Source organism: Choloepus didactylus, chromosome 10, assembly GCF_015220235.1.
Source record: "Choloepus didactylus isolate mChoDid1 chromosome 10, mChoDid1.pri, whole genome shotgun sequence".
In the NCBI taxonomy this organism is placed as follows: Eukaryota; Metazoa; Chordata; class Mammalia; order Pilosa; family Megalonychidae; genus Choloepus; species Choloepus didactylus.
In genome coordinates this window covers 52,681,691-52,708,018 of record NC_051316.1, presented here as the reverse complement: position 1 = coordinate 52,708,018, position 26,328 = coordinate 52,681,691, and the positions used below count along the sequence as shown (strand labels likewise).

At 39.4% G+C, this 26,328-nt stretch overlaps 2 protein-coding genes across 10 annotated transcripts in view; one reads left to right on the top strand and one right to left on the bottom strand.

Annotated features, from left to right (window-relative positions):
• The first annotated feature begins 434 nt into the window (after positions 1-434).
• SPATA6L (spermatogenesis associated 6 like) overlaps positions 435-26,328 on the top strand; it is a 122,758-nt gene continuing 96,864 nt past the window's right edge. For 5 of the 9 annotated variants that reach the window (XR_005219086.1, XR_005219088.1, XR_005219087.1 and 2 more), the window contains exons 1-6: positions 435-497; positions 682-726; positions 4,950-5,087; positions 11,445-11,493; positions 14,108-14,149; positions 24,698-24,822. Coding sequence is in view for 6 of the 9 variants with exons in the window: in XM_037851004.1 (XP_037706932.1) it covers positions 688-726; positions 4,950-5,087; positions 11,445-11,493; positions 14,108-14,149; positions 24,698-24,822 (393 nt within the window). In the remaining 3 variants the exon portion in view is untranslated. Of the gene's footprint in view, positions 498-590; positions 727-3,549; positions 4,802-4,949; positions 5,088-11,444; positions 11,494-14,107; positions 14,150-23,523; positions 24,518-24,697; positions 24,823-26,328 lie in introns of those variants that run through there. The other 4 variants (XM_037851000.1, XM_037851001.1, XM_037851002.1 and 1 more) reach the window with 4 other exon arrangements.
• PLPP6 (phospholipid phosphatase 6) lies at positions 1,719-4,670 on the bottom strand. The gene has a single exon (XM_037851005.1). The coding sequence runs from the start codon at positions 4,594-4,596 to the stop codon at positions 3,718-3,720; it is 879 nt and encodes a 292-aa protein (XP_037706933.1). The 5' UTR covers positions 4,597-4,670; the 3' UTR covers positions 1,719-3,717.

Below are 26,328 nucleotides of genomic sequence, written 5' to 3'. Positions count from 1 at the left end.
CCTTATTATTGAACATGCTTTCCAAACCAAATATGAAGATACAGGATTTAAGAAGCAATGGAGGGAGTACCTTTAGCGACAGGTATTTTATTATTATTACAGAAATTCTAGGTCTTGAGGATAGTATAGTTACTAAAAAGGGATTCTGCGTAAATTATAATAAGGCTACGATCACATTCTACTTTTAGAAAGGACGCTGTAAACATTTTAATATAGTGATCGGGGCCATAGAGAATTGGTGGAAGAAGTTGATGGAAAGGGAACTAGGTCTTTTAGTATCTCCCGATCCAGCCCGACTGGCCAGGACGGTTCAGTCTCTCTGCGGAGAGCCTGGAAAGCCGACTCCTGGACCGCGCGCGTTCCTTGCGGAGCGCTAGGGGTGCGCGCGCCTGCGTCGAGGTCTAGCGGGAGTTCCGGGATAGAAGGTTCCGGGTTTGACTGTCCATGGCAACGTGACGCTTCCGCCTTCTGGAAGCCTAGACTCCAGCTCTGGCGGTGTGAGACCCGTCTCGGTGGGAGGGTCCTGGGCTGGGGGTGGGGGCACGGATGGGGCTGCGAGAGGGTGGGGAGCTGGGGAAGCTACTGGGAACATTTGCCTTAGGGTTTGGGCTAAACTGAGAAATATCGGTCCAAGGCTTAGCACAAAAGGATCTTTTCATTCCAGTCCTTTCGCCCACGCAGGGAACGATGCCTTTGGAGGTGGTGGTGGAGCTCCAGATACGGGCGGTAAGAGAGATCGACGACCTCCCCTCCAAGCCCCAAGTCAGACTCTTATTTTCCCAGGGTTCCTCTGCCCACCAAGCTTCTTAAATGGTCTCGGGTCGTTTTCACCACCCCCTCCCCACTTACCACACACACCTCATTCTCTTTTGGGACAGTTGTATCTCTGTCCCTAAGAGTCTCTGCATAGGTTTTCCCGGACTTCCTAACCTTTAATTCAGCTCATCATCTTCCAAAAAAAATTTTAAGTTGTTCGTTTCTTAATTTTATCCTGAATTTTTCTGTTACTGCCTCCAAGTAGGATTTTACTTTGTTTTCCAGGATAAATATTTGTGAAAGGATTTAGAAACCTCTCTTTAAATAACCAGACACTAATTTAATTTAAAAAATGTCCCATCACTTCCTCATAATTTGCTACCGCCATGTATACCAACCAAATATCTTATAAGCTACTTTCCCTAGTGATGGCTCTAGCTTGCTCATTCCAAAAGGGAAGTCAACCAATCAATCAACAAATGTTTTTCTAATTATACAACAAATCGTTCTTAAGTGAGGTGCTGTAGCAGAGTGACACTTTTGTTCCTGTTTGGGGTCATCATTCCTCTTTCATTTCAGGCTTCCATTTTCCAATCTTTCTATCTGTAGTTAGTGACAGACTGTCATGCAACTTTGTTTCCAATGAGGGGCTTCCCTACCAGTGATTATAATCACAATGCCAACATGACCCTGCCATGGAAAACTTGGTCAGCCTCCATGTTACAAGTGATGAAATGCTGTGGTTTCATCATACAATGTGGTTCTGGAACAAAGCTGACCAAAATTTCCTGGTTTTGTCCCACTCTCCTGACAGCAAATAGGTTCAGACTATATCAAGTATACCATATGTCAGTTGCAAATTCTCGAAACTGTGCAGTGAAATGAAGGAACTCAAGAAGTTGAGTGATAAATCAGTCTCCCTGCCCACCAATGCAAAAATTTAACAAATTATATCACTTCCACATTACTGGTTAATTTTATTTTGATTTTTAAAATGCATTCCTCAGTGTACATTTAATTAACAGAGAAAACAATGTTGTACTCTACAGTACTTGGAATGCTCTAAAAGTTGTCAGGTGAATTGATCTGTGCTTTAAAAGCCCACAAACTCAGGCCCCAGCAACCAAGACAGAGAATTCCAGAAGTATATCCATGAGCCAGAGAGTAAGCCTAATTTTGAGCACCCAAGTATTCAGTCTTGTGGACACTACAAGAGGAAATATCATTGCTTCCAAATATCTGGCCTGAATATTGCAGTGATTAAAAGAAAGGATCTCTCTAAGGTTAAACGGCCCAAACCATTTAAAGCTTCCCAGTTTGGCTGATTCAGCAAGTGAAGAGGTAGTCAGAGTTCAGGGTATGGTAAGAATGCAAGATTTTATGTTTTTTTCTGAGAAGTAGCTGTACCTCTTTCTTTGTGCCTCTAATTCTCCAAAAGGTTAATGGGTCCACACAATCAGCAGGTACTACTCATTCTCTTAGATCCCTATCAGTACCTCTGTATGCCAGATCATAGTCCACAAACCTTTCTATTTATAAATACCAAAATAATTGGGCATTAAGATTATCTCAATACATCAGTTCCATAGGAAATTCAAAGATTCTTTCCAAGTAGAGCAGCATTTAAAGCCCATACCCTCTTCTCTCTTACTGATCAAGGTAAAATGAGGCAAGTTCATTCTGCATATGGTGGTCTTTGGTCTTGTGATTTGGGGAGCCACTATGGACTAACTACTTTAAATATAATGATCAATAGAAACAGAAACTTAGGAGTTATACCTTGTGCCTAGTACAGCAGCAGCAGGTTTTTCCTGATGAATTTCAAGATAAATTCTGTTGCCTAAAGGGTGCTATATACAGGGAAAGGGAATTCCCTATGAAAAACTATAGTATTCAGGGTCATTCTTATGGTATATATGAGAGAACTTACACTGAAGAGAAACACATTATTTTCCTGTTTTATTACTCTCATTGGGATGCATTACTCTATTCACAGAGATCCTGGACAGCGGGACTCCATCTTCTGTCATACCAGTCCATTGATTTAATAACATGGCCAGTCTACTCCCAAACTCTCAGTTCTTCTGACTTGCCCCAACAACTTAGCTTCTCTGCTTTTTGTTATGCCACATTATTGGCTGTCAACAGAATTAAGCATGAGGCCATAGTTCCATCCTTACTTTTCTATGAGCACCTTAGATTTGTCCACTTTTAAGTGTTTCTTCTCTGAGTAAGTTCTTGGCATGTTCTCTGAATGCTAAAGACAGAATTATAGAGTACTGGGGAATAATTATCTAAATAGATAAATCTTTAAATAAAGATTTTTTTGAGAGGGTAGAAGGGACGGGGAGAGAAACAAGTACTTATCTCTCTGCCCAGTCAGGAAGGATGAAAAAGACAGTAAAATAAAAAAATCCTTACCAAGAATACCAGGATTATGAAGAAATCTCCCAAGTGTGGCAACAAACCTTCAGGGAATAAACTAGAAAGTTTCTTCTTTTTCTTAAAATACTGTTTAAAATCTACTTCAGGACAAGAACTGGGATCGTTAGTATGTGACTCATCTGCATATATATATTTACAGAATGAAGACTGTGTTTCTTTTTCAAAATTTAACTTACAAGTGGTATGTTGACTTATAGGATTACTACAAAACACAAATTTTACTGATGTCAGCTTCTAAAAACCAGTATCACACAAGCTGGGGTCCTTTGCAGTTGTCCTGGAGACAGTTGTTGAATAAATATATACTTGAGGGATTTTTTTTGCTTTCTCCAATATGGCTGTATTCAGTAATGGCCAGCACGTGCTCCAGCCTAGCGACACATCAAGATGGTGAGACACCGGAAATCCCAAAGGAAGCCCAAATTGTCCAAGTGGGATTGCTGCTGGTTTATGGCGACATCATCATCGGGAGCAGAAACATTCAGATGTCCTGGTGCCATAATCATTGAGATGGTGTCATTGATGATTCCACAGTACAAAGAGGATTGGAGCATTGTGGGGTGAGAGCCAGCAGTAGTCCACAATGCTGTACTGCATGTAGCCCAGGAAAAAGCCAAAAGCCACATCGGTGACATTGTGCCGCCCCAGCATGACCCTGGAGAGGCCCACGATGAAGGCCCACAGTACCACCAGCACCCTCAGGGGAATGGCCAGCACGAGGTGGTTCAGGATGAACCGGGACACCAGGGCGGCCCTTGTGGCATGGCCCGAGGGGAAGGAATACTTGTCAACCGAGAGGGTGACAAACATGTCCATCTGGTTATGAGCCGGGCGGGGCCTGCGGACCAGCCCTTTGATCAGGGCCACTAACAGCAGGTCCAACAGTAGGGCGAAGAGCAGGTTCATCAGCACCTCGCGGCCAACCCAGCTGTCGCTCTTGGACAGGCAGTAGAGAGTGCCCAGCAGCCAGGGGATGCCATGGCCCGAGATCTCCAGCAACTTCATAAGGGGCCGCACGCTGCCCCAGGACGAGTTCTCCCCCGCGCATACCCCCAGCTTCTTGGACAGCCACAGGTCTATGGCCCGCAGGGAGCGCAGAGCGATGCCCAGGAAGGACGGGTTCAGGTCCATACGGTTCTCCTCTGGTAGCGGGGTCGGGGACGCCTGTGAGAGACCCGCCCCGGCCAGGGGGAAGGAGCCGCGGCGGTGCACGGGACTCTCGGACGCGCGGAGCCGCGCGCAGGTGGGGTCGGTCCCCGGCGCGCGGCTGCTGAGGAGGGACTGGAACTCGAACCTGCCGCCGCCGCCGCCATGGGCAGGGCTGCCGGGACTGCTGCTGTTCGCGGCGGAGGCGACCAGCGGACGTCCCTCGACGCTCTTCCGAGGGCTCGGCATTACGGCGGGCAGCGCCGACCCCAGTTCCCGGCCGGCGTAAGAGAGGCTTCCCAGCCCTGCAGCCTCTTCCGCTTCCGCACTGCAATCTTGGAGGGGCGGGGAGAGGAGCCCGCGAGAGCGCGATTGTGACACCTGGCGGAGATGCGGGAACGAATTGGAATTTCTAATTCGTGGGAGGAGCAGGTTCGGGCGTTGCTGTTGGGAGGTACAGGTGAGGGGTTTCGGGGATGGGGGAAATGTGACAGTGTCTGTGTATGTTAGAAGAAATAGAGCCGCGATTATTTGAAACAAAAACAAAAACTATTCTCTATTCTCTTTTATTGATGTTGTCTTCGCTTATTTTCTTTTTTAAGGTTTCTTGCCCAGGGGTGTTCCTGCCTGGCAAGCAAGATGTGTACCTTGGGGTCTGCATGCTGAATCAGTACCTGGAGACAGATTGCTTTCCCCCGGTGTTCCCTATTGTGATTCAGCAGAGCATGAGATTTCAAAAGGTGATCTTGATTTCCTCATTGGGTTTTCTGCTCTTCGAAAATGGTCTTATAGAGTTATTTTGTAAATTTCCTTTTTAAAAATGACCTGAATGCCCCTCCGCACAGTGTAAAACCATAGTCTGCCTTTTGGAGGACCTGTTTTTGCATCTCGGGTCTGAGCCAAGTTTTGTCAACCTAGTGCTAAAAACCCTGGGCGTGTTTTCTATTCTTGGAATCCCCCATGGCATTTTCTAACTAGAGCAAAGAGCGTTTCTGAGTGTTCTTGGAGGCGTTAGAAGCAGTTGAATTACATTTATAAAAAGGATTATCAATAAATTAGAGGACCTTATAAAAAAAACTTTTTAGACCCAGAAAAAATCATGGAAAACTATCAGCAAATTAGTTTTTGCTCATCTTTAAACAGAAATCCTGTAACAAAATGTGAAGTCTCTTCAGATTTATTGAGTTTCCTTAGGTCATACCTGGTTTATTTAGCTATAATAATAAAGGATTGATTCCATTTCAGTGAATTTGATCATGATATAAATAGCCCACACATTACCAACCCTCTTCCCAGGTCAGTATCTGATAGAATATTAATTTCATTACTAAGTAATCGTTGACAATCCCTGGAGTTTCTTTTTTAATTTGGAGATATGGAATCCATTTTAACCTTGAGAAGTCTGTTACTTTTTCCTCACAGTAGCACTGAGGTGGTTCTTTTGGGGAGGGTGATGAGTATGGGAATGCTTCAGAGTTGAGGAGATCACTTTTAAAAGGTCTGGAAGATGGTGCCCAGAATTTGACATCTGCCTGTTTGGACCTGAGGATAGGAGAGCAGATGGGGCTTGGTTTTCTGAAGAGCTAGGTTGTATGTAATATTTTCACAAACCACGGCCTGTTAATTTAATAAGTGTACCAAATGGATAGATAAGGCAGGAGAGGAATAAATGGCTGTTACCTTGGGGCCTACAATCAGAATCCAAAGGAACTACTTCCCCTCCCCTCTTTAGATGCTTGTAGTGGTGAAATGCAGTTCGTAAAAATGCAGGTTTTTTTTTTTTTTTTGGTCCCAAAAGTTTTCCTTATTTATTTTGTCAATTTTGAATTGTCTTCTGTAGAAGACTTTAAAAATATTTTTATAAGACGCCCAAGGATACAAAATCTTGGAATCTTGGAAGCCCAGAATGATAAATCTGCAAATGGCCTTGGGGTCATGTAATCCAGCTTCCTGAACTTGTAGAAGAGGGGAGTGAGCTTCAGATTCACTCTCTAGATGCCACAACTGCCCTGTTGCAAAGCTGTATACATTTGAGATTACTACCAAATGTATCAGGGAACCATTTTTCATTTTTAAAAAAATGCAATTAAATGCAGTTGTTGCTTTATTTTAAATTTTTGAAAAATTGCTCTCTATTGTCTGAACTGTTTGAAGTTTATATTCTAGTTTTCTTCCACTTAGCTCCAGCTTTCCTTTATGTGTTTCATCTTCTAGTTGCAAATACTTGCAGCAAATAGCAAAAACATTTTGCATTCCTTGGGCCTTTTGTGTAATTTAGAATTGAATGTTTGAGAAACAAGAAATTACTCATAAAGAATGTATGAACCATTATGTTTTCATCAGTTCATATTGATCACACTTGAAAAAATCCTTAGACATGGATGAAGTGAAGGGATGCAATTACTGGAATGATCTAGACCCAAAACAAAAACAAAACCTACGTTTGCTTGTTGAATTCAAGTCAGTAAGACAAAAATGGATTACAGGGGACAGCCTCAATTCTTGTTTTTAAAGCAGAGTTGGCTTTAGACCAAGAGAAGATTATAACCATACTTAAATTTGAGTACCATTTAAAATCAGAACATTAAGGCCTGAAATCAATCTGCTGAAAAGTTTTTGTTTCTGAAAGTATGCTAGAGTTACAGGGAATGAGCATGGTATGCCTTTTATTTCAGGCATGTTCTAAGCTCTTTTATCTCAAGGACAAAATATGCAGATTTGGCAACGTTTAGACTGGTATTACAATGCTTTTCTTGTTCTTCATTGTGCACTTAAAACTCATGAATCTCTTTTGTTTTTGGGAATCTGTTTGGAGTGTAGTTACTGGTAGTTAGGTTTTATTTTGTGCTACACATGGATAGAATTTTTATTTTAAGTTTCTTTGGAGCACAACCAATTGCTTGGGAAGAGAAGTCATTTAGTCAGTTAACATTTAATGAGTTTCCCTTGGATGCCCAACATTTTTCTTTTGTCTCAAATAAGATTCTTTGAAGTTGATGCCAGATGTATTTTACTAATAAACTGTGGGGCTAGGTCAACTTGATGAAGTTTTGTTTTATTTTATTTTGTTTTAAGCTTATTTTGAAGTAATTTTAGACTTACAGAAATTTTCAAAAATAATACAGAGAGTTCCCTGTATACTTCATCCATCTTTCCCTAATGTTAACATCTTGGGTAATTACAGTATAATAAACCAGGAAGTTAGCATTGATACAGTTCTACTAACTATCTTATTAGAATTTCATGTTTTCCCACTAATGTCTTTTTTTCTAGTCCAGGATCCAGTAGGATTCTACCCTACATTTAGTGTCATGTCTTTTGTTTGTTTGTTTGTTTAACTTTTTATTTTGAAATACTTTCAAATTTACAAGTTTCAAAAATAATACAAACCCCATACAGAGAACTGCAACATACTCCTACTTGCCCAGATACCCAGATACACCAATTATAACATTTTGCCATATTTGCCATTCCTTCCTTCCTTCCTTCCTTCCCTCCCTCCCTTCTGTCATCTTTTAAACACTTGAGTGTAGGTTGTATATATCCTACTCCTTGAACACTTACATGTACATTTCCTAAGAACAAGGATATTTATTTGTGTAACCACCTTAAGTGCAGTTACCAAGTTCAAGAAGTTTTGTATTGATACAAGGCTTAAATTTTTTTTTTTCATATATCCCAGTAATATCCTTTTAAGCTTTGTCTCTTTCCTTGTTAGATCGCATCCAGGATCAGGTGTTACCTTAAATTGTTGTTGTCATTTTAGTTGCTCATTTTTAAAAATTGTGGGAACATGTGTACAACATAAACTTTCCCATCTTAATCACTCCCAAGCATATCATTCAGTGGGATTAATCACAAGTACAATATTATGGTACCCTTACCACCTTCTATTACTAAAACTTTCCTATCTCCCCAAGTAGAAACACTATACCCATTGTGCATTAATTCCCTGCTCCCCCTCTCTCCCACCCTTAGCAATCTGTACTCTAATTTCTGTCACAATGAGCTTGCATATTCTCTGATATTTTCCTGTAGTTACCATGGGACTTAAAAACATTCTAAATCTATAACAGTTATGTGTCTTTGATACCATCTTAACTTCATTAGCGTACATAAACTATGTTCCTGTACCCTGCCATCCCCCCCACCTTTATGTAGTTCTTGTCACAAATTACATATTTATATGGTATGAGACCAGAACTGTTCATTTATCATTATATTTTATGTATTTGCCTTTTAGATCCTGCAAGGAATAAAAATTGGAATTACAAACCAAAAATAAATAATACTGGCATTTACATTTACCCATGTTGTTACCCTCACTGGAGATCTTTATTTCTTCATGTGGCTTCAGTCTCTTGTCTATTGTCCTTTCCTTTCAGCCTCCAGAACTCTATTTAGCATCTCTTGAGGGCCATACTAGTGACAAACTCCCTCAGCTTTTTTTTCCCCCTGCAATTTTACTGAGATATAATCACATACCATACAGTCATCCAAAGTATAGTCATTCACAGTATCATCATATAGTTGTGTATTCATCACCACAATCAATTTTTGAACATTTTCATTACTCCAAAAAATAATAATAAAAATAAGAGTAAACATAAAGTAAAAATGAACACCCAAAACATCCCATTCCCACATCCTCCCCATTATTCATTTACTTTTTTGTCCTCATTTTTCTACTCATCTGTCCATACACTAGATAAAGGGAGTGTGAGCCACAAGGTTTTCACAATCATATGGTCACACTGTAAAAGCTATATAGTTATACAGTCATCCTCAAGAGTCAAGGCTCCTGGAATGCAGTTCAACAGTTTCAAGTATTTCCTTCTAGCTATTTTAATACACTAAAAATTAAAAAGGGACATCTGTATAATGCTGAAGAATAACCCCCAGAATGACCTCTTGACTCCATTTGAAATCTCTCAGCCACTGAAACTTTATTTTGTTTCATTTCTCTTCTCCCTTTTGGTCAAGAAGGCTTTCTCAATCCCCCAATGTCCAGTCCAGACTCATGTGTGGGAGTCATGTCCCACGTTGCCAGGGAGATTTACACCTCTGGGTGTCACGTCCCACACGGGAGAGGGCAGCGAGACTCCCTCAGCTTTTGTTTGAGAATGTCTTAATCTTTCTTACTTTTGAAAGGCAGATTGCCAGATCTAGGATTCTTGGTTGGCATTTTTTTTTTTTTTTTTTTTTTTTTGCTTTTGGCACTTTAAACATGTCATCTCACTGCTTCTTGCTTCCATGGTTTCTGATGAGAAATTGTCAATCTCAAGCTCCCTTGTACATGATATGTTGCTTCTCTCTTGTGGCTTTCAGAATTCCCTCTTTATCTTTGACATTTGGAAGTTTGATTATGGTGTGGGTGTAGTTGGGTTTATCATGTTTGGAGTTTGTTGAATGTGTTGGATGTATATATTTATGTTTCTCATTAGATTTGAGAAGTTTTTAGTCCTTGTTTATATTCTCTCTGCCCCTTTCTCTCTTTTTTTCCTTCTGGGACTCCTTTAATACTTACATAGGTATATTCGATGATGTCCCATGGGTTCCTCAGGCTCTGTTCACTTTTCTTCATTCTTTCTTCTCTCTCAGACTGGGAATGTTTTAATGTTTTATTTTCAAGTTTGCTGATTTTCTTCTGCCATCTCCAATCTATTGAATACCAATAGGAAATTTTTAATTTCTGTTGCTGTGGTCTTCAGCTTTGTTTGGTTCTTTTTCATACTTTTCATCTCTCTATTGATATTCTCTTTGTGTTCATCTATTGTTTTCCTGATTTCCTTTAGTTCTTTGTCTGTGTTTTCCTTTAGATTTTTGAGTATATCTAGGACCATTTTTTTCTTTAAGACTTGTCTGGTATGTCCCAGGTCTGCACTCCCTCTTGATGGTTTTGCATTCTTTAATTCTTCTCCTTTGCCAGACCATCACTTCCTGTTTCTTTGTATGTTTTATATTCTTTTCTTGAAACCTGGACATTGCTATTTTAATTATTGTTAGAAGTTAGACTCTGAGGCTTCTGTTCCTTAAGCTTGAATCCAGCTAGTGTTATGCCAGGAGCTAAGAACAACGACAACAATAACAACAACAACCAAAAAAAAAAAAAAGAAAGGAGGAGGAAGAAAAAAAGAAAACACTTTTCCCAGTTTTTGCAGATTTACCTGTATAAGTACTCTTCTTCAGGGTTTATCCGTACAAAGAATTTAAAGACTAGATCCAGGCCAAAGCATAAGGGAGTCCCTGATCCCTTCTGCCCATGCATCTTGTCATGGCATGCATATATGCCCTGGGAATTCCCCTTTTTACACAGTTCTGAACGTCTCCTCTTCTCTAGGAATCAGTTTCCTTGTAGTCTGGGGCACTGCACTGCATATCTTCTAGCCAGCAATCCCTTGCCCCAGGCAGTACGATTTTGACTGCTGTCCCACAGTGTTCTGTAAGAGTTCTGTGAGCTGCCTTCTACATGCAAGGCAAGTTCTTGGACGGCGAGTCCCTGAGCCACCATCAGACAGATTGGCCAGACACGCTCCCAGTATATGCATTAGGGTTACCCTGCTGCCCTTGGAACCATGACCAGGGATCCATATTGGGAGTGTGGAATGGCTCCATCCCTAGCCAGTGAGGCGTGGGGGAGGGCCAGACAGGGCACCATGAGTTTCTACTGTTTTAAGTAGGTTTCTCTTGATTCAGTGCTCATCCTGTTACTGCAATCCTTTAACAGTTTTCTGGAGCTTTTAGATGTCTCTGCAAGTTCTTGCTGGTTGTTCAAAGCTTCTGTGGGGGGACAGAGTCCTGAAGTGTGTCTTACTCTTGGTCATAGCAGTGGCCTGCCATGTTGATGAAATTTTTAAGCATGTTCTTGATTCAGTTCTTAGATTTCCTTGCAATTGTTGTTGTGTTAATTCTCATTCATTTTATTGAATTATTTGTTGAAAATTTAACAGAATACCTATTAAAGGTGCTGTTGAATCCTAAAATATTACATGGCTAGGTTTTATATGTGTTAGCTATTCGGAAGAATGTAGTATGTAGTTTCTATGAGTATCATTAATAAAAATTTTAAAAAATTATTTTCCCATTTTTCCCTACAGGTATTTGAAAACACAATAGATCCTGGAACTGTAGCAGACATTTTAGAAAGTAGGTATTCTCAAAAATAATATAAAATAAAATAAGTTAGGAGCCTATTATGTGTAACTCGTAGATATAAAGGAAATACGTGTGATCTGTGGATAGAGATTTGAGAGTTTTCAGCACATAGATTATAATTAAATCTCCAGGGAGTGAGAGAAGACCCAGAGACAGCTCTGAGGAATGCGAGTATTTAAGGGGTCGACTGAGGAAGAGGAGTGTGAGGAGCAACCTCAAAAGTTTTCCATCCTAAACTGTTTTCTAAATTATCAGGGCCAAATGTATTTCTTTGAGCACTAAACCTGTGTATCACAAAAAGACATTTAGGCAATTGGGTATAAAACATTTTCCCCCAAAAAGTGATGCTTTTGGAATTTGGCCCTTCAAAATGTAGATGTAATACCCAAGTTGACCTACTGCATTTACAACATTGCCTTTCTGAAAGCAGGAAGGTAAATGTCACTTTGGGATGGGCTACATCTGCAAAAACACAGATTCCCTTAAGCCTCTGTGGTGGTTTAGAACTGTATGTAACCCAGAAAAACATGTTCTTAAAGTTAGTCCATTCCTGTAGGTGTGAACCCATTGTAAGTAAGATCTTTCGATGAGGCTGCTTCAGTTAAGGTGTGACCCACCTCGTTCAGTAGGGACTTAATTCTATTACGGGAGTCTTTTATAAGAGAATGAAATGCAGATGCACAGAGATTAAGCCACAGGAAGCGAGAAGCTGAAATCATCAAAACCAGGAAGAGAAGGAAGAGACCAGGAGACGCCGCCGTGTGCTTTACCATGCGACAGAGGAGCCAAAGATCGCTGGCAGCTGGTCTTTGGGAAGAAAGCATTGACTTGATGATGCCTGATTTGAACATTTTTCTCAGCCTCAAAACTGTAAGCTAATAAATTTCCAGTGTTTAAACCAACCCATTTCATGGTATTTGGAGCAGCCTAGGAAACTAAGACAGCCTCTTTAAATCCAAAAGAAAAATTGAGTATTTCACATGATTCTTCAAGAATTGAATCTTTTCATTTCAGTTCCCAATTAACAACCCTGGGTGGTGAACTGAAGCATTCAAAGAACATGAGAACATCTCTGTAGGTCACTTAAATGAGTGATTTACTTTGTCCTTCACATTTAAAGCCAGTATGAAGTATGTTATGCCATTCCAGCAGGCAATTAAAAGTTGTAGGTATTTTCTCAAGAATCCCAATTAACCTGTCACATGGAAGAATGGGATTTTTCAGTGAAGTATCCTGTGGGTAAGAGCACAAACCCCAGAGGCAGACTGCTTGGGTTCAAATCTAGCTGGATCATCTGAAGTCGTGTGACCTTGCCTACATTATTGTTCCTTCCTCTTTGAGACTCAGTTTCCTCATTCATAAAAATGAGGGTAATCATTATATTTGACATATAGGGCTGTGATAAGAATAGTTGAATGAAAAGAGTCTGAAATTAAGTGCTTAATTTTACCATTGTAGTGATGGTTTGTGTCTTGGTTTCCCAGGGCTGCCATCACAAAGTACCACGAACTTGGTGGCTTAAAACAACAGAAATTTGTTGTCTCACAGTTCCAGAGGCTGCAAGTCTGAAATCTGCAGGACAGAGTTCTTCCTTGTCTCTTCCTGCCTCCTGGTGATTTGCTGGCCATCCTTGGTGGTCTGCTGCTTTCAGCTGCAGCCCTTCAGTCTTTGCCTCTGTCATCAGTTGGCATACTTCCTATGTCTGTGTGTCCAAATTTCCCTCTTCTTATAAGGACATTTGTCATATTGGATTAGTTTAGTCTTATTTTAATTAATCACATCTCTAAAGACTCTATTTCCAAATGAGGTCACATTCATGGGACTGGAGATCAGGACTTGAACGTATCTTTTTTGGGAGACACAATTTAACCCGTAACAGTTGGCAAGGATATATTTCCCTTTCCCATTTTGGAAACTTAAAATTGCAGGCTGTCTTGGCATTTAGTTTTTTGGCATTTAAAAAATTTGTCCTCATGCATTCGTAAGGTTTTTGTAAGTCTGCAAAGAGAGAATTTTACTTTCATTGGATATTTTTAAATGTTTTCACTCTAATATAATCTTGTGGGAATTGTCTTTATTGATTTTTAATTGTTATGTCATTTATATTTTATGTTATCTTTAAAATTTGAATTTTGTTCTTTCCTTATTGACATTTTTCAAGTATTTTTTTCTGAATATATTTTGAACTTGGAGAATATAAAAATATATTTTAATCTAATTTGTATAGTCATATAGCACACTGTTTTAAGCAAGGTAAACTTTTATATGTTAAGGAATAACAATTGGATTTTGAATTTTTAAGATGCAAAGTGTGTTGTTATTTCAGTACTGTATGCATACCCTTTTAAAGGAAAATATTGCATCGGTTTTTTCAATACTTTTCTGGGAGGAAAATACTATTTTTATAATGTAGTTACACATTACTGTGTACCCCTCAGTTTATTTGGTCTGGAAATATCTGGGTCTTTGCTGGCATGGCATTTATTTTTATTTATTATTATTAATAAAGCATGTAAATGGAACTTTCTGGCAGTTTCAAACTTAGCAATTAATGAAAATTGTGACAATTTTCAAAATTGTTAAAATCTCACTTTTTCCTTTTCAGGCTTCTTAACCAGGTTTGAGTTAATACAGCTAGTACCTCCAGGTAATGACAGAAAATGAATTTCTAAATTAGCTTGATTTAATTTTTAAAGGATTTTAACATGATAGTTTAGGAATGGTATTTAAAAGTTGTGTATTATATAACACACATGTTTTCTTTTTCTGTTTTTTTAATTTTTCTTTTTTTTGCCAGTCTGTTGAATTTGTCCACTTTCACAGGATTAACTCTATGAGTTTGGTGGCAATGAGCATAACTCCACAGGCTCTTTGACATTTTTTATAACTTTATCTAATTATCAAATAATTTTTTTTTTTTTTTTTTTTTTGCATTCTGACTCAGCTTCTTTCAAGTGTTAGGCCTTTGTCTATGTTCTAATTTGTGGTCAGTGTATGTGTACATTTGTGTTTGTGTGTGTGTGTTTGTGAGTATGTAAAACTCAAACCCATCCTGTCTGTCAGATGTTAGAACAGGGTTGGCAAACTACAGTCCCTGGGCCAAATCCAGCCTGTAATCTCTTTTTGTATGGCCTGTGAGTTAAGAATGATTTTTCCTTTTTTAAAAATTGAGATATAATTCACATACTATAAAATCCACCATTTAAAGATGAGCAGTTTGGTGGTTTTCAGTATATTCACAAGGTTGTGCAGCTGTCACCACAATCTAATTCCAAAACTTTTCATCACCCCAAAAAGAAGCAAGAAACTTTATACTTGGTTTTCCAGTTCCATACAACCACTACTCTATTTTCTGTCTCTATTGATTTGTCTATTCTGGACATTTCATATAAATAGAATCATATAATTTATATAGCTTACTTCGTGTCTGATGACTTTCACTTCGCATAGTATTTTCAAGATTCATCTATGCTGTAGCATGTATTAATACTGCATTCTTTTTAAAGGGACGAATAATATTCCTGTGTATGGGTATACTCACATTTTATTTATCCATTCATCTGTTGATGGACTTTTGGGTTGTTTCCACTTTTTGGCTATGAGGAATAATGCTGCTATAATCATTCATGAATAGATTTTCATGTGGACAATATATATACCCAGGAGTGGAATTGCTGGGTCATATGGAACCTCTATATTTAATATTTTGAGGCGGTTCTAAATTGTTTCCACTTTTTACATTTTTTAATGGAAAAAATTAAAAGAAGAATATTTATTGACATAAAAATTATATGAATTCAAATTTCATTGTCTATAAATAAAGTTTTATTGGAACACAGCCATGCTCATTTGTTTAGACATTGTCTATGACTGCTTTTTTTAATGCAATTTTATTGAGATATATTCATATACCATACAGTCATCCAAAGTTTACAATCACTTGTTCCCAATATCATCATATAGGTATGCATATCACCTATATGCATACCTATAGTCAATTTTTGAACATTTTCATTACTCCAAAAAATAAATAAATAAATAAAAGTAAAAAAGAACAACCAAAACATCCCATAACCCCTGTCCTCCCCTTCTATTCATTTACTTTTTTGTATCCATTTTTATACTCATTTGTCCGTACACTGGATAAAGGGAGTGTGAGCCACAGGGTTTTCACAATCACACAGTCATACCGTATAAGCTATATAGTTATACAATCATCTATGAATGCTTTTGCCATTGAAAGGTAGAGTTGAATAGTGTGACCACATGGTCTGCAAAGCCTAAAATATTAACTATCTGATCCTTTACTGAAAAAGTTAGTGACCCCTCTGCTAGAGTCATGGACTTCGAGGAGAAAATGGGTGGTGGCTTTAGTTTGTGAGATGTCTTGAATGGCACAAGACCTAAGCTGGTGAGAGAGGGTGGGAACTTGCCACTTGGTGGCATCAGTTCTCATAGTTTCTCAGTGTGGTTGATTATCTGGTGTTTTTAATGTCTGCATATGAGAGAGGGGGAGAAAAATTGAGGGAGAAGGTGAGAGAGGGAGAGAGAAGGAGAGATGGGGAGAGAGAGAGAGACTGAGGGAGAGAGAGGATAAAGAAGTGGGTGCCTGAGGCTTTCTCTAATGAGCTGCTTAGAATGAGAGAAAGAAAAAAGGGAAGAAAGAAAGAAATCCCATTTTCAGAGCTAGTCCCCTGGTCCTCCAGTTACCAGTCAAGAACCAGTGTTGGTGCCCAGTTCTCTGTGTCCCTTTTCTTAGGACACAACCGTTTTCCAGTATTCTGAGCTCAGCTGACTCCAAAGGTTCTGTTTTTATTTATTTATGTATTTTTTTTTTAAGTCAGCCCCACCTTGTCTCTGCTGGGAGAAATCTCTGGGTTCCTTTCCTGCTTGCTCCAGGTTTATCTATGCTCATAGCTTGTGTTTCAGCAGTCCAAATTGAATAATTGAGCTTGGTTGAGCTACCTTCCCTTCCTCCTTGCCTCTGGTCATATCTTCCATTTCTTCAAGTAGAAATTGATGTGTCTTCTTTCTTACAATCTGGGTTAATATGCCATTTCATTTTCTAGTGTTTTGAAGAAACAGGTTTTTTACATTGAACTCTCTGATCCATTTCTTATTTATGACTTTGTGTTAAGAGTTATGGATCTAAACTATTTTCCATTTTTTGGTCTGTCTGTCCCAGGAGCATTTACTAATTATTAGTAAAATGTTACAGGTTAAAAAGTAACATTCCAGCATTCCAGTCCTCATTTTACTTGGCATCACACCACCGTTTGATACTTTCAGCCACTCTCCCCTTTCTGACACACTCTCTTCCCTTGTTTTTGTAAACACAGCCCCTTTCCAGATGTCTTTCTCCCTTTCTGCCCTCCCCTTTTCTGTCCTTTAGTAGCCAGTAAATGTTGGATTTCCTCAGGCTGTGTCCCTGGTTCTCTCTTCTCTCCCTGTACTCTCATCCACATCTGAGGCTTCAGTCACCACCATTGTTTTGACATCTCTACCCTATACCCCTTCTCTGAGCTCCATGACCAAACAGCCACCTCCCTGTTGGGCATCCTTTCAAAGGCACTGCAAGTTCAAAGTGAACTCAGTGGTCACTGTATCCCCCAAATCTGGTATTCTTCCAGGTGCCACCCTTTTTCCAGGCCAGAAACCTGGGAGACATCCTCAACATGCTGTTTTCTTCTCACTTCTCTCCCTCCAGCCTATACCCAGTATTTCACAGAGCCCTTCAGATTTTAACTCCTGATGAGGTCTGAAATTCATCTGCTTCTCTTCATCTCCATCACCAACAAAAATTACCATCATTGATCACTCATCTGGATTAGGCCATCAGCCTCTTCATTGATCTTTCTGCATCCATTCTGGTCTTCTTTAAATCATATTGCACTTTGAAGCTAGAATGGAATTACAAATTGCAAATCTGTTCATATCACCTCCCATCTCAAGGCCTTCACTGACTTAGCACTACTTTCAGGATAAAGACAAAAAAGGCCATAATGCCTGTACGATCTGGCCCCTACCTGCCTCTTTAACCTTATTCCATCCCACACTTCCCTCTACTTCCTCTGCTCAGTCACACTGACCTTTTTTCCTCCAGCTCAGGGCCTTTGCACGTGCTATTTACCAGGTACTCTACCTGGTACTCATCCCTTTTTCTCTCTTCTAGTTGATTCTTATATATCCTGCAGCTCTCAACTCGAGTCTCTTCCCAGAAGCCTTCCCTGACTTCTATTACAGATTAAATTTCCGTATTACTGGCATTTCTAGCTTTATGTACCCCTCTGTAGTATCTCGTCATAGTTCCAGTTTTTTATTTTCATGGATGTTAAAGTAAAGTAATGGTAATTGATGCAGGTGTGATCTTCTCATCCTGTGTTCAGGTCCCACTTTGTGGAGTTTAGATTACCTGAGCAGGACATAATGCCCCTTGCTGGTGGTTATAGTGGTTGAGCTGAGAGGCAGTTCCCAGATTGGTGTCTTAGGGGTTTGCCAGCTCAGAGCTAAGTTAAAGGTCTCCAGTCCCAGAGGGAGCATGGGAGAAGGAAGCTGAGCCTGGCAGGTTGCCTGGGCTAAAAGCACAGGAGGATCATAGCCCTTGCCCACTGTGGATGTCCCTGGGGAGGTCAAGGGCCTCAGTGGAGTGGAGTTGACCCAAGAGTCTGTAGTTCTTTCTTCTGACTCTTGGTTCTTTGGCAGAGGCAGTCCCTGGAAACAGATAAGAATCCCACTCTCCTGGATCTAGGGATACATTATTATTTTCTTAGGTAGACAGAAAAGAGGGAAGATCAGAGATGCCTCCTTGCTTTTTAGAAAATCTCACTGAAGGTTTTTCAGCCTAAAAATGACAGGCTAAACCAGGGCATTGAGTATTTTTCCGTAAGTTATTTTTTTTCTTATTTGACCCAATTTTATGTTCAAACATATATCACTCCTAACCAGCAAGTTTTAATTTAGTATGCTAATCAAATAGAAGCATGCCCATTTTGGTCTTATTTCATTTTACATGAAATTTTAAAAAATCACCCAATGCCTAAATAGTCTTACTGTAAAAATTTTAATACAAAAATATCAATATAAAAAATCAAAGGCCTCTTTCATTGTCAACTCCTGACAGCTAATCACTATTAATTTCTTATGTATCTTTTTAGACTATTCTTAATATATTTAGTGTATATAATGAATTATATATATTTTAGGGATAGTGAAATACACATATTATGCAACTTGCTTTTTAAAATTAATATATCTTGGACTGCCATGTGCTTTTCATGTGGCCAGAAATCCCTCTTTGATATTATGTAACTTGCTTTTTAAAATTAATAACTTTGGACTGCCATGTGTTTTTCATGTGGCCAGAAATCCCTCTTTGAGAAAGTTGTTGGAAAACAGTCATGATAGAGAATATTAAAACTAGGTGCATGAATACTGGTCATAACTCAGAAGTTAATCAGATGCAACTAGGGGCTTTATTCATGTTTGTTTTCCTTATGACTATAATCCTTCAATTTCAGATTGTAATTTTAGTGAAAGTTGAATTGCTCAAGATAATTTTGCTCAGCTTCATATTCATTATGGGTTGACTCATTTGTTCAATGTATGTTCATTGAGGGTATACTTAGCATGACCCTACACTGTGTCAGTCTTCCTGGATGACATCGGTGGTGCCAGGCACACGGTGATGGCAATGAGCCCCCTTGATCCACTCATCCTTCTTTTGGCTAATTGGATAAAAACAGTTTGATTAAAGTCTTATGCAGGCCTCACTGTAGGGTCAGATGGACCCCATTTGGCTTCTCAGGGACCAGTTCTTCATTGACTAAATAGTTACATTCTTACTTTGCCATAGATTATTACTTTATTGTTTTAATATTTTTTCTCAGCACTTTCAAGCAAATTTATATAGTCAAAAGACATATTATGACCGTTAAGTTATTTATACAAGTACCTCGGATTTGCATATGGCTTTACTACTAAAGAATGAGGAAGTCCACTGATTTTTGCTTAGAAGAAATAAAGACACGTGCGCACACACACACACACACACCCCAGGTTCTTCAGTTTATACAGGTGGGAAAAAGTGAATGAACACGGGGCAGCAGCATCCTCTTCAATAGTGAACTTGGTTTTTTCTTTTCATTAACCTTTTAAGTAAATTCCTCTGCTTTGGGGTCAATCATATATATTCAGTCCAGATGTAAAATATTGTTTTAGCGGGCACCCAGTCACTTAATCAGAGCTTGATTTTGTGCTCTGATAGTGAAGTATACCAGGTGTCAACAAGGAAGGAACACCAGCCTCAGGTGATCTGGTTTTGAATTCCTCCTTTGTCACTCATTAGCCTCGTGCCATCAGACAAGGGTCTTAAGCTCTTAGAGCCTCAGTTTCCTTATCTGTCGAAAAGGGAATCAAAGGGGAAGATCTGGTATCTGGAAGCACATTGCCAAACTGATATGCTCTGTAAGTTTTAGACATTTTTCTGACCAATATAGTTATTAAAATTATTATTTCTCTTGTAATCTCATTGTTTCCCTTCTTTGAGGGGAGGTTGTTCAGTGATGCCATTGATGATGTCACTGTCTGGGCCATGAGCCTGTTAAGAATGCTGAGTTCTTTCACATACTTCGCTTGGTTTATGAGACTGGCTCCAAAATATGTTTGTTTATTATTTATAATCTAGGTTCTTGCTGGAACATCCCCTTGGTATGCTGACCTTTTCACACACTGAGTGGCAGTATGGGATCTCCAGAAAATTACCTGGACCAGAGAGATTGTATTGAGGAGCTTCACAATCCTCTATTTTTCTAACCCTCTTTCAGTCCATTTTTATTTCTGTGATTCCAAAGATAGTAGATGAGCTTACTTCCAATTTCTTGGCTTTTTATTTTTATCTTAATTATTGCTAAATATAAGAGTGATAATTCAATAGCTGTCATTTTGGGTGCAGTGATAAGAACTGGCCAAAGTCATATAAAAGGAAAAAGGGAAAGCCTGTTGTGTAGAGCATCATATATACATCTAGGTGTTTGTTCCCAGTAAGAACACCCTGAAGGCAGATGCCAATCATGGAGACCAGAGTAGGATTGGGACTGCTGTGGGGCTGGGGTCATGGCAGGCAATGGCAAGGCACTGTGCCCTGCACTTTACATGCATTTCTCATTTACCCTACAATAGCCCTAACGGGTAGGTCCTATTATGATTTTTACATTTTCCAGAAGAGGAAACTGAGGTTCAGGATTTTACATAATTTGCTCAAGGGCACATAGCTGGTAAGTGGTGGAGCAGGAATTCAACACAACTGTCTCTGATTCTGCTCTCTAGAATCTTAAGTTTGTCCCCACTATCCTATGGGCCTCAGTAGAGAGTTGTGTTTTGTTTCTAGTGATGGGTGAGGAAATTGTCATATCACTTCCCATCTTCAGGGAGCACTTCAAAGATCCCCTAATGGAGGTATAGTGTGTCTTGGGCCAGCAAAGGTGGGGAGGCCATGCACGTCATGGAGCATTGATAAAGGAGCCCGGGGTATGACAAATAAATAAAGCCAAGGACTGATCTTAGAGTTACACCCACCTTCCCACCTTCATCCCCTCCCTCCTCTTTGTCTCTTTACCCACAGTAATTCACTCTCTCATAACCTGCATCTTTTCATTCATACACTTATCATAATTTTTAACTATACCTTTATTTGTATAATTGTTTAATACCTATCTCCTCAAGTAGACCGTAAGCTCCAGGAGAGCAGGAATTGTATCTATCTTGTCCACTAGTATACATACAGTGTCTAGAACTCTTGGCACATAGTAGGTACTCAGTGGAAATTTGTTGAATGTAGGAATGAAAATAAATTTTTGAAAATGAGTAAATAATAAAAATTGGAAAATATTTTAGAGAACATTTGCTCTATCTCTTTTGCCTCCCCCCCCTTTTTTTTCAGTTCTGGAAATTGAGTTTCAAAGAGGGTAGGTAACTAATGTTTACTGATTAGCTAATGTAAGCAGACACTTAAGTAAATGATCTCACTTTAATCCTCACAGTTCATTTATGCAAGAAGCATTTTTTATCAAGTATCTACCATGTACTACTTGGGGAGCAGTTACCACTCTTTTGTGAACATCATTGAAATTCAATTTTGAAATGTCTGTCTTTGGTGATATCCCAAGTGGCCTCTAAAAGATGCTCACAGTGTGGCCTCTTCTCAGGTGTTATGGTCTTGGCTGGGCCCTGCACTCTTTGAACTGCCCTAAGTCCCACACCTTTCTAGGGACACTCCTGCCAGAGATATAATAATGAACAGTACAGTCCCTCTTTTCATAGAACATTCATGGAAGCAGATCATAAATAAACATGTGAACAAAATATCAGTGATAAATATTATGTTGAAGGTAAAACAGGGTCATGTGATAGGGGGTGTCAGGGAAGGGATGCTCCTTTAGGTTGAGTTGTCTTTCTGGTGTCGTAACATTTAAAACAAGCTCTATCATTTGACAGGAGGGAGCAGTCATGCAAGGATCTGGCAAAGGAATATTGCAGGGAGAAGAACAGTAGAGCAGAGCTTTGAGGTCGAGGAGAACTTGATGTGCGGGGAGAGTGGTGATACATGCAGGAAAGAGAGGCAGTTAGAGGCCTGATTATGTAGCATGTTGATAGCTAGGATTTTATTCTAATATGGTGGGAAGACTTTGGAAGGTTGTAAGCAGGAGAGAGACCATTTCTGAAGTCCAGGAGAGAGGGGGTGGCCAGGTGGGCTAGGGTGATAGCTGTAAAGTTAGAGAGAGGGGACAGATTTTTAATTTATTTTGAAATTTAGAGTTGACAGGGCTTGCTAATGGATTGCTATAAAGAATGAGAGAAAGTAGAGTCAAAGATGCATCCTAGATTTTTGGCTTCAGCAACTGGCTTAGTATGGGACTGGTTCCCCTGATGGGAAGATTAGGGGTGTGCTGATAGGGAAATAAAAATCAAAGTTCTATTTTGGACCTGTTATGTTGGAGCTATTGTAAGACATTTGAGTTGAACCTTGAAAGTGGGATTGATCTCAACAGGCTGTGAAGAAGGGGGCATTGTGGAAGGAATAGCATAAGCTGTGGAAGGACATAGCAGATGAGGGGAAATACATCAGTCCATTGTGACTGGAGTACGTCTGGGAGGGAAAGAGTGGAAAGAAATGATACCGTGGTCAGAAACACATAGTACTTTCTTTTTGCACTATGATCTTTTCCTCATTAAAGCCCAAACATTATTGAGTAGAATAAGTAGGGAGAAAAAATTCATCCATCCTATCATTGAATTTGAAGTCAATTATTTTCTCCAGATGATGTACAGAAATATATCTTTATTAGAATTCTTGTCACAAATAAAGCAGCAGTCACCAGTGAGGAAAACTACCTCATTGGTTCTAGTTACTTTCTAGCTGGTTCTCTATGCAGGGGCCACTCTCAGGCTAAATCACTTGTGTGGCATCTGTTGTGTGGATGAGAATGGTACAGATGGCAGTTTTTCTGTCCTTCAGCTCAGTGGTTTTCAATCCTGTTTGACCCAAGGTCTGCTTTTTGCAATGACTATTTGGTAACATCCCTTTTACTACATTGAAATAATATTCAAAGTTAATATAACCACCTTATATAAATCACAACAACAGAAATACAGTATTCCTACTGTAATGTAAAGGAGAAATAAAGGGAAAGTGATTTACAATAAAATATGTATATCAATATGCAAACACTGAGCACAATTACCCAGAAGGAATAATGGAAGTATTTAGTTGTGACACGATTTTTTAATTGCCAAACTGCTCTTCAGTAAAGATCCAAACAAAATAAAGTACAACTGTTCCTTGATACACACAGTACCTGCTTTCCTGGAAAATTCAGTGCATTTTAAAGTCATGCAAAAAAAAAAAGTGCTTTGTGTTTATATGTAAAACAGAGTTAGATTCTAGGCTCAACGTATAAATATGTTTTTAGCTTGCAAGAATGCCTGGTTGGACTTTAGGAAATTGAGCAGGATGCAGAAAATTGTTTGATGGGCAGGAATACCTAGCACCCTGGCTCCTGCCCATGAAATGTCCCTACAAATCTCCAAAGTGTCCCCTGTGGCTGGCACCTCCCTTGCTGAGAACCACAGCCCTAGCTGTTCTCTGTGCCATTTGAACACCACCATCCCACGCATCCAGAACACATTTAATCCCAGTCTATACTGTATCCTCCATGTGGGCAGAGATATGTCTGCCTTGTTCTCGTTCTATCACCTGGGCCTTGCCCAAAATATGTCCTTAGTAAACATTTGCTGAAGGGAAATAGGGGTGCATGGATGGATGGAAAGATAGAGATTCCTCTTTGTTTTGTTTTGCCAAGCAGCCTTTGAGATAGTCTTTTTTCTCTGTTATTACTTGAAAAAGCTTTTAAAAATTATCCAGGGAAGAAAAAGAAGTAGAAGTTATTCTCTGCTTGAATAACAGGTGCTGGGATCAAATATGCCCATTTTTATATGAGCCCCTCTCTTCTGTCGCCTTGTAACCAAGAATTTAGGATTTAAGGGATAATTATGATTACTGAATCATTATATAGGTATTCCTTTTTTACTTTCTGGTATATTAGTCAGAGGGAAATAATTGAAATCTCTGAACTGTAATCCAGCTGCCTTGATCTCTGATAATGATTGTATAGCCTTTATCGTATGCCCCTGTGGATTATAGAAACCTTGTTGCTTGTACCCCCTTATCTGTTCTTTTTGTTTGTTTGTTTGTTTGTTTTAACTTTAGAGTCTTTTGATCACGAAGGCAACCCCCTAATGTTAATGGAGGAACTTGAATCAGCTCAGAACTAACCATTGACTTGTTCTTATAATGATTAACTTTGTTCTAGCATAGCTCCACTCCTTTCCATTTGTAAATGGTTTCTGTTTATACTTGTTATTGAAATGGTAACAACCCCATCTCCCCTTGTTTCAATCCATGAAGACCTTGAGCTCTTTAGACTCAGGCCAATAGGCCATCTGATCTGCTTCATGCCTAGTGAGTAACTCTCTCTTTGAAACCCCTGGGTCATGGATTGACTGTTACGTGCATCGGGCAGAGAACCTACCGCTTTCGACTGTTATCAACCTCTCTGAACTATTAGACTCAGGGGTGTAGACACATCCTTTTCAGAAAGTAATTCTACTTTTCTTATACTTGTTTCTCCTCTCTTACTAGTGTGGGAAGAGTTGGCCTGCTATGAAGAAAACACACGCGATTTTCTTTTTCCTGAGCCCAAACTTACACCAGTGCACCCTGGGATATGTAGGGAGGTTCTCATGAAGACGGCTGTTGGTTTTCCCGTAAGTGATTTGTGCCAGTTGGGTTTTTTGGTGGGTGAGAAATTCTAGGGACCTGAACATTTTATTTCTGATGGGGTTTGATGTTTGGCAAATCCCTTCATCTTGTTTAGTACCCCTATTTTTCTGTTAAGTAGCCCTGTTTACATGCCTAGTCATTGCCATATTCACAGTCACATAGTTATAAAAATTTAGGTTGTTTTTGTTTCACTTCCTCTTAATGCAGGTTAACACAGCTTTTATATCATCAGTTTATTTAGTTGTAGCTATTGTTTTAGTAATAACAGTAAAATAGAGTAGTAAGAGTAACAATGCTACCCCTCATTTATTTTATGCATTCAGTTTTTCACCTATATCATCTCATTTTCCTTATAATGGTTCTCATGTTAACCAAGGCAGATATTATGGTCTCCATTTAACTGAGGGAAAACTGACAGAGGTTCACAGGTGGTATTAATGAAGATTCTTAAAAAGAAACAGCAGATACTTAGTTGATGATCTGACTGTTTTGGGGGCATTATCTGAACTCAAACTCAAAATATTAATTTTGATGTTATCTGTGATGATTTTTATCTCCACAGCAACTCTGATAATTTTCTCAACTTTTATGTCACTTGGATGGCCTCCATTTTTTTAAATTTTAAATTCAGTTTTACTGAGATATAGTCATATACCATACAATCATTCACAGTGTACAATCAGCTGTTCACAGTACCATCATATAGTTGTGCATTCATCACCCCAATTTTTGAACATTTTCCTTACTCCAAAAATAATAAAAATAAGAATAAAAATAAAGTAAAAAAGAACACCATAGCATTCCATCCCCCACATCCCACCCTATTTTTCATTTAGTTTTTGTCCCCGTTTTTCTACTCATTTGTCCATACACTGGATAAAGGGAGTGTGGGCCGCAAGGTTTTCACAATCGCAAGGTCACATCATGTAAGTTACATAGTTATGTAATCATCTTCAAGGAATCAAGGCTATTGGGTTGCATTTCCACGGTTTCAGGTATTTCCTTTTAGCTATTCCAATACACTAAAAACTAAAAAGGGATATCTATATAGTGCATAAGGATGCCCTCCACAGTGACCTCTTGACTCCAGTTCAAATCTCTCAGCCATTGAAACTTTATTTTGTTTCATTTTGCTTCCCCCTTTTGGTCAAGAAGATTTTCTCAATCCTACAATGCCGATGCCGGGTCCAGGCTCATCCCTGGGAGTCATAGCCTGCATTGCCAGGGAGATTTACACCCCGAGGAGTCATGTCCCACATAGAGGGGAGGGCAATGAGTTCACCTGTTGAGTGGGCTTAGAGAAAGAGAGAGAGGGCCACCTCTGAGCAACAAAGAGGTTCCCTGGGGGAGACTCTTAAGCACAATTATAAGTAGTCTTAGCCTCTCCTTTGCAGTAACAAGCTTCATAAGGGCAAGTCTCAAGACTGAGGGCTTGGGGATGGCCTCCATTTCAAGGGCAACATGTTTGTGGATTAGGAAAAGCATAATTT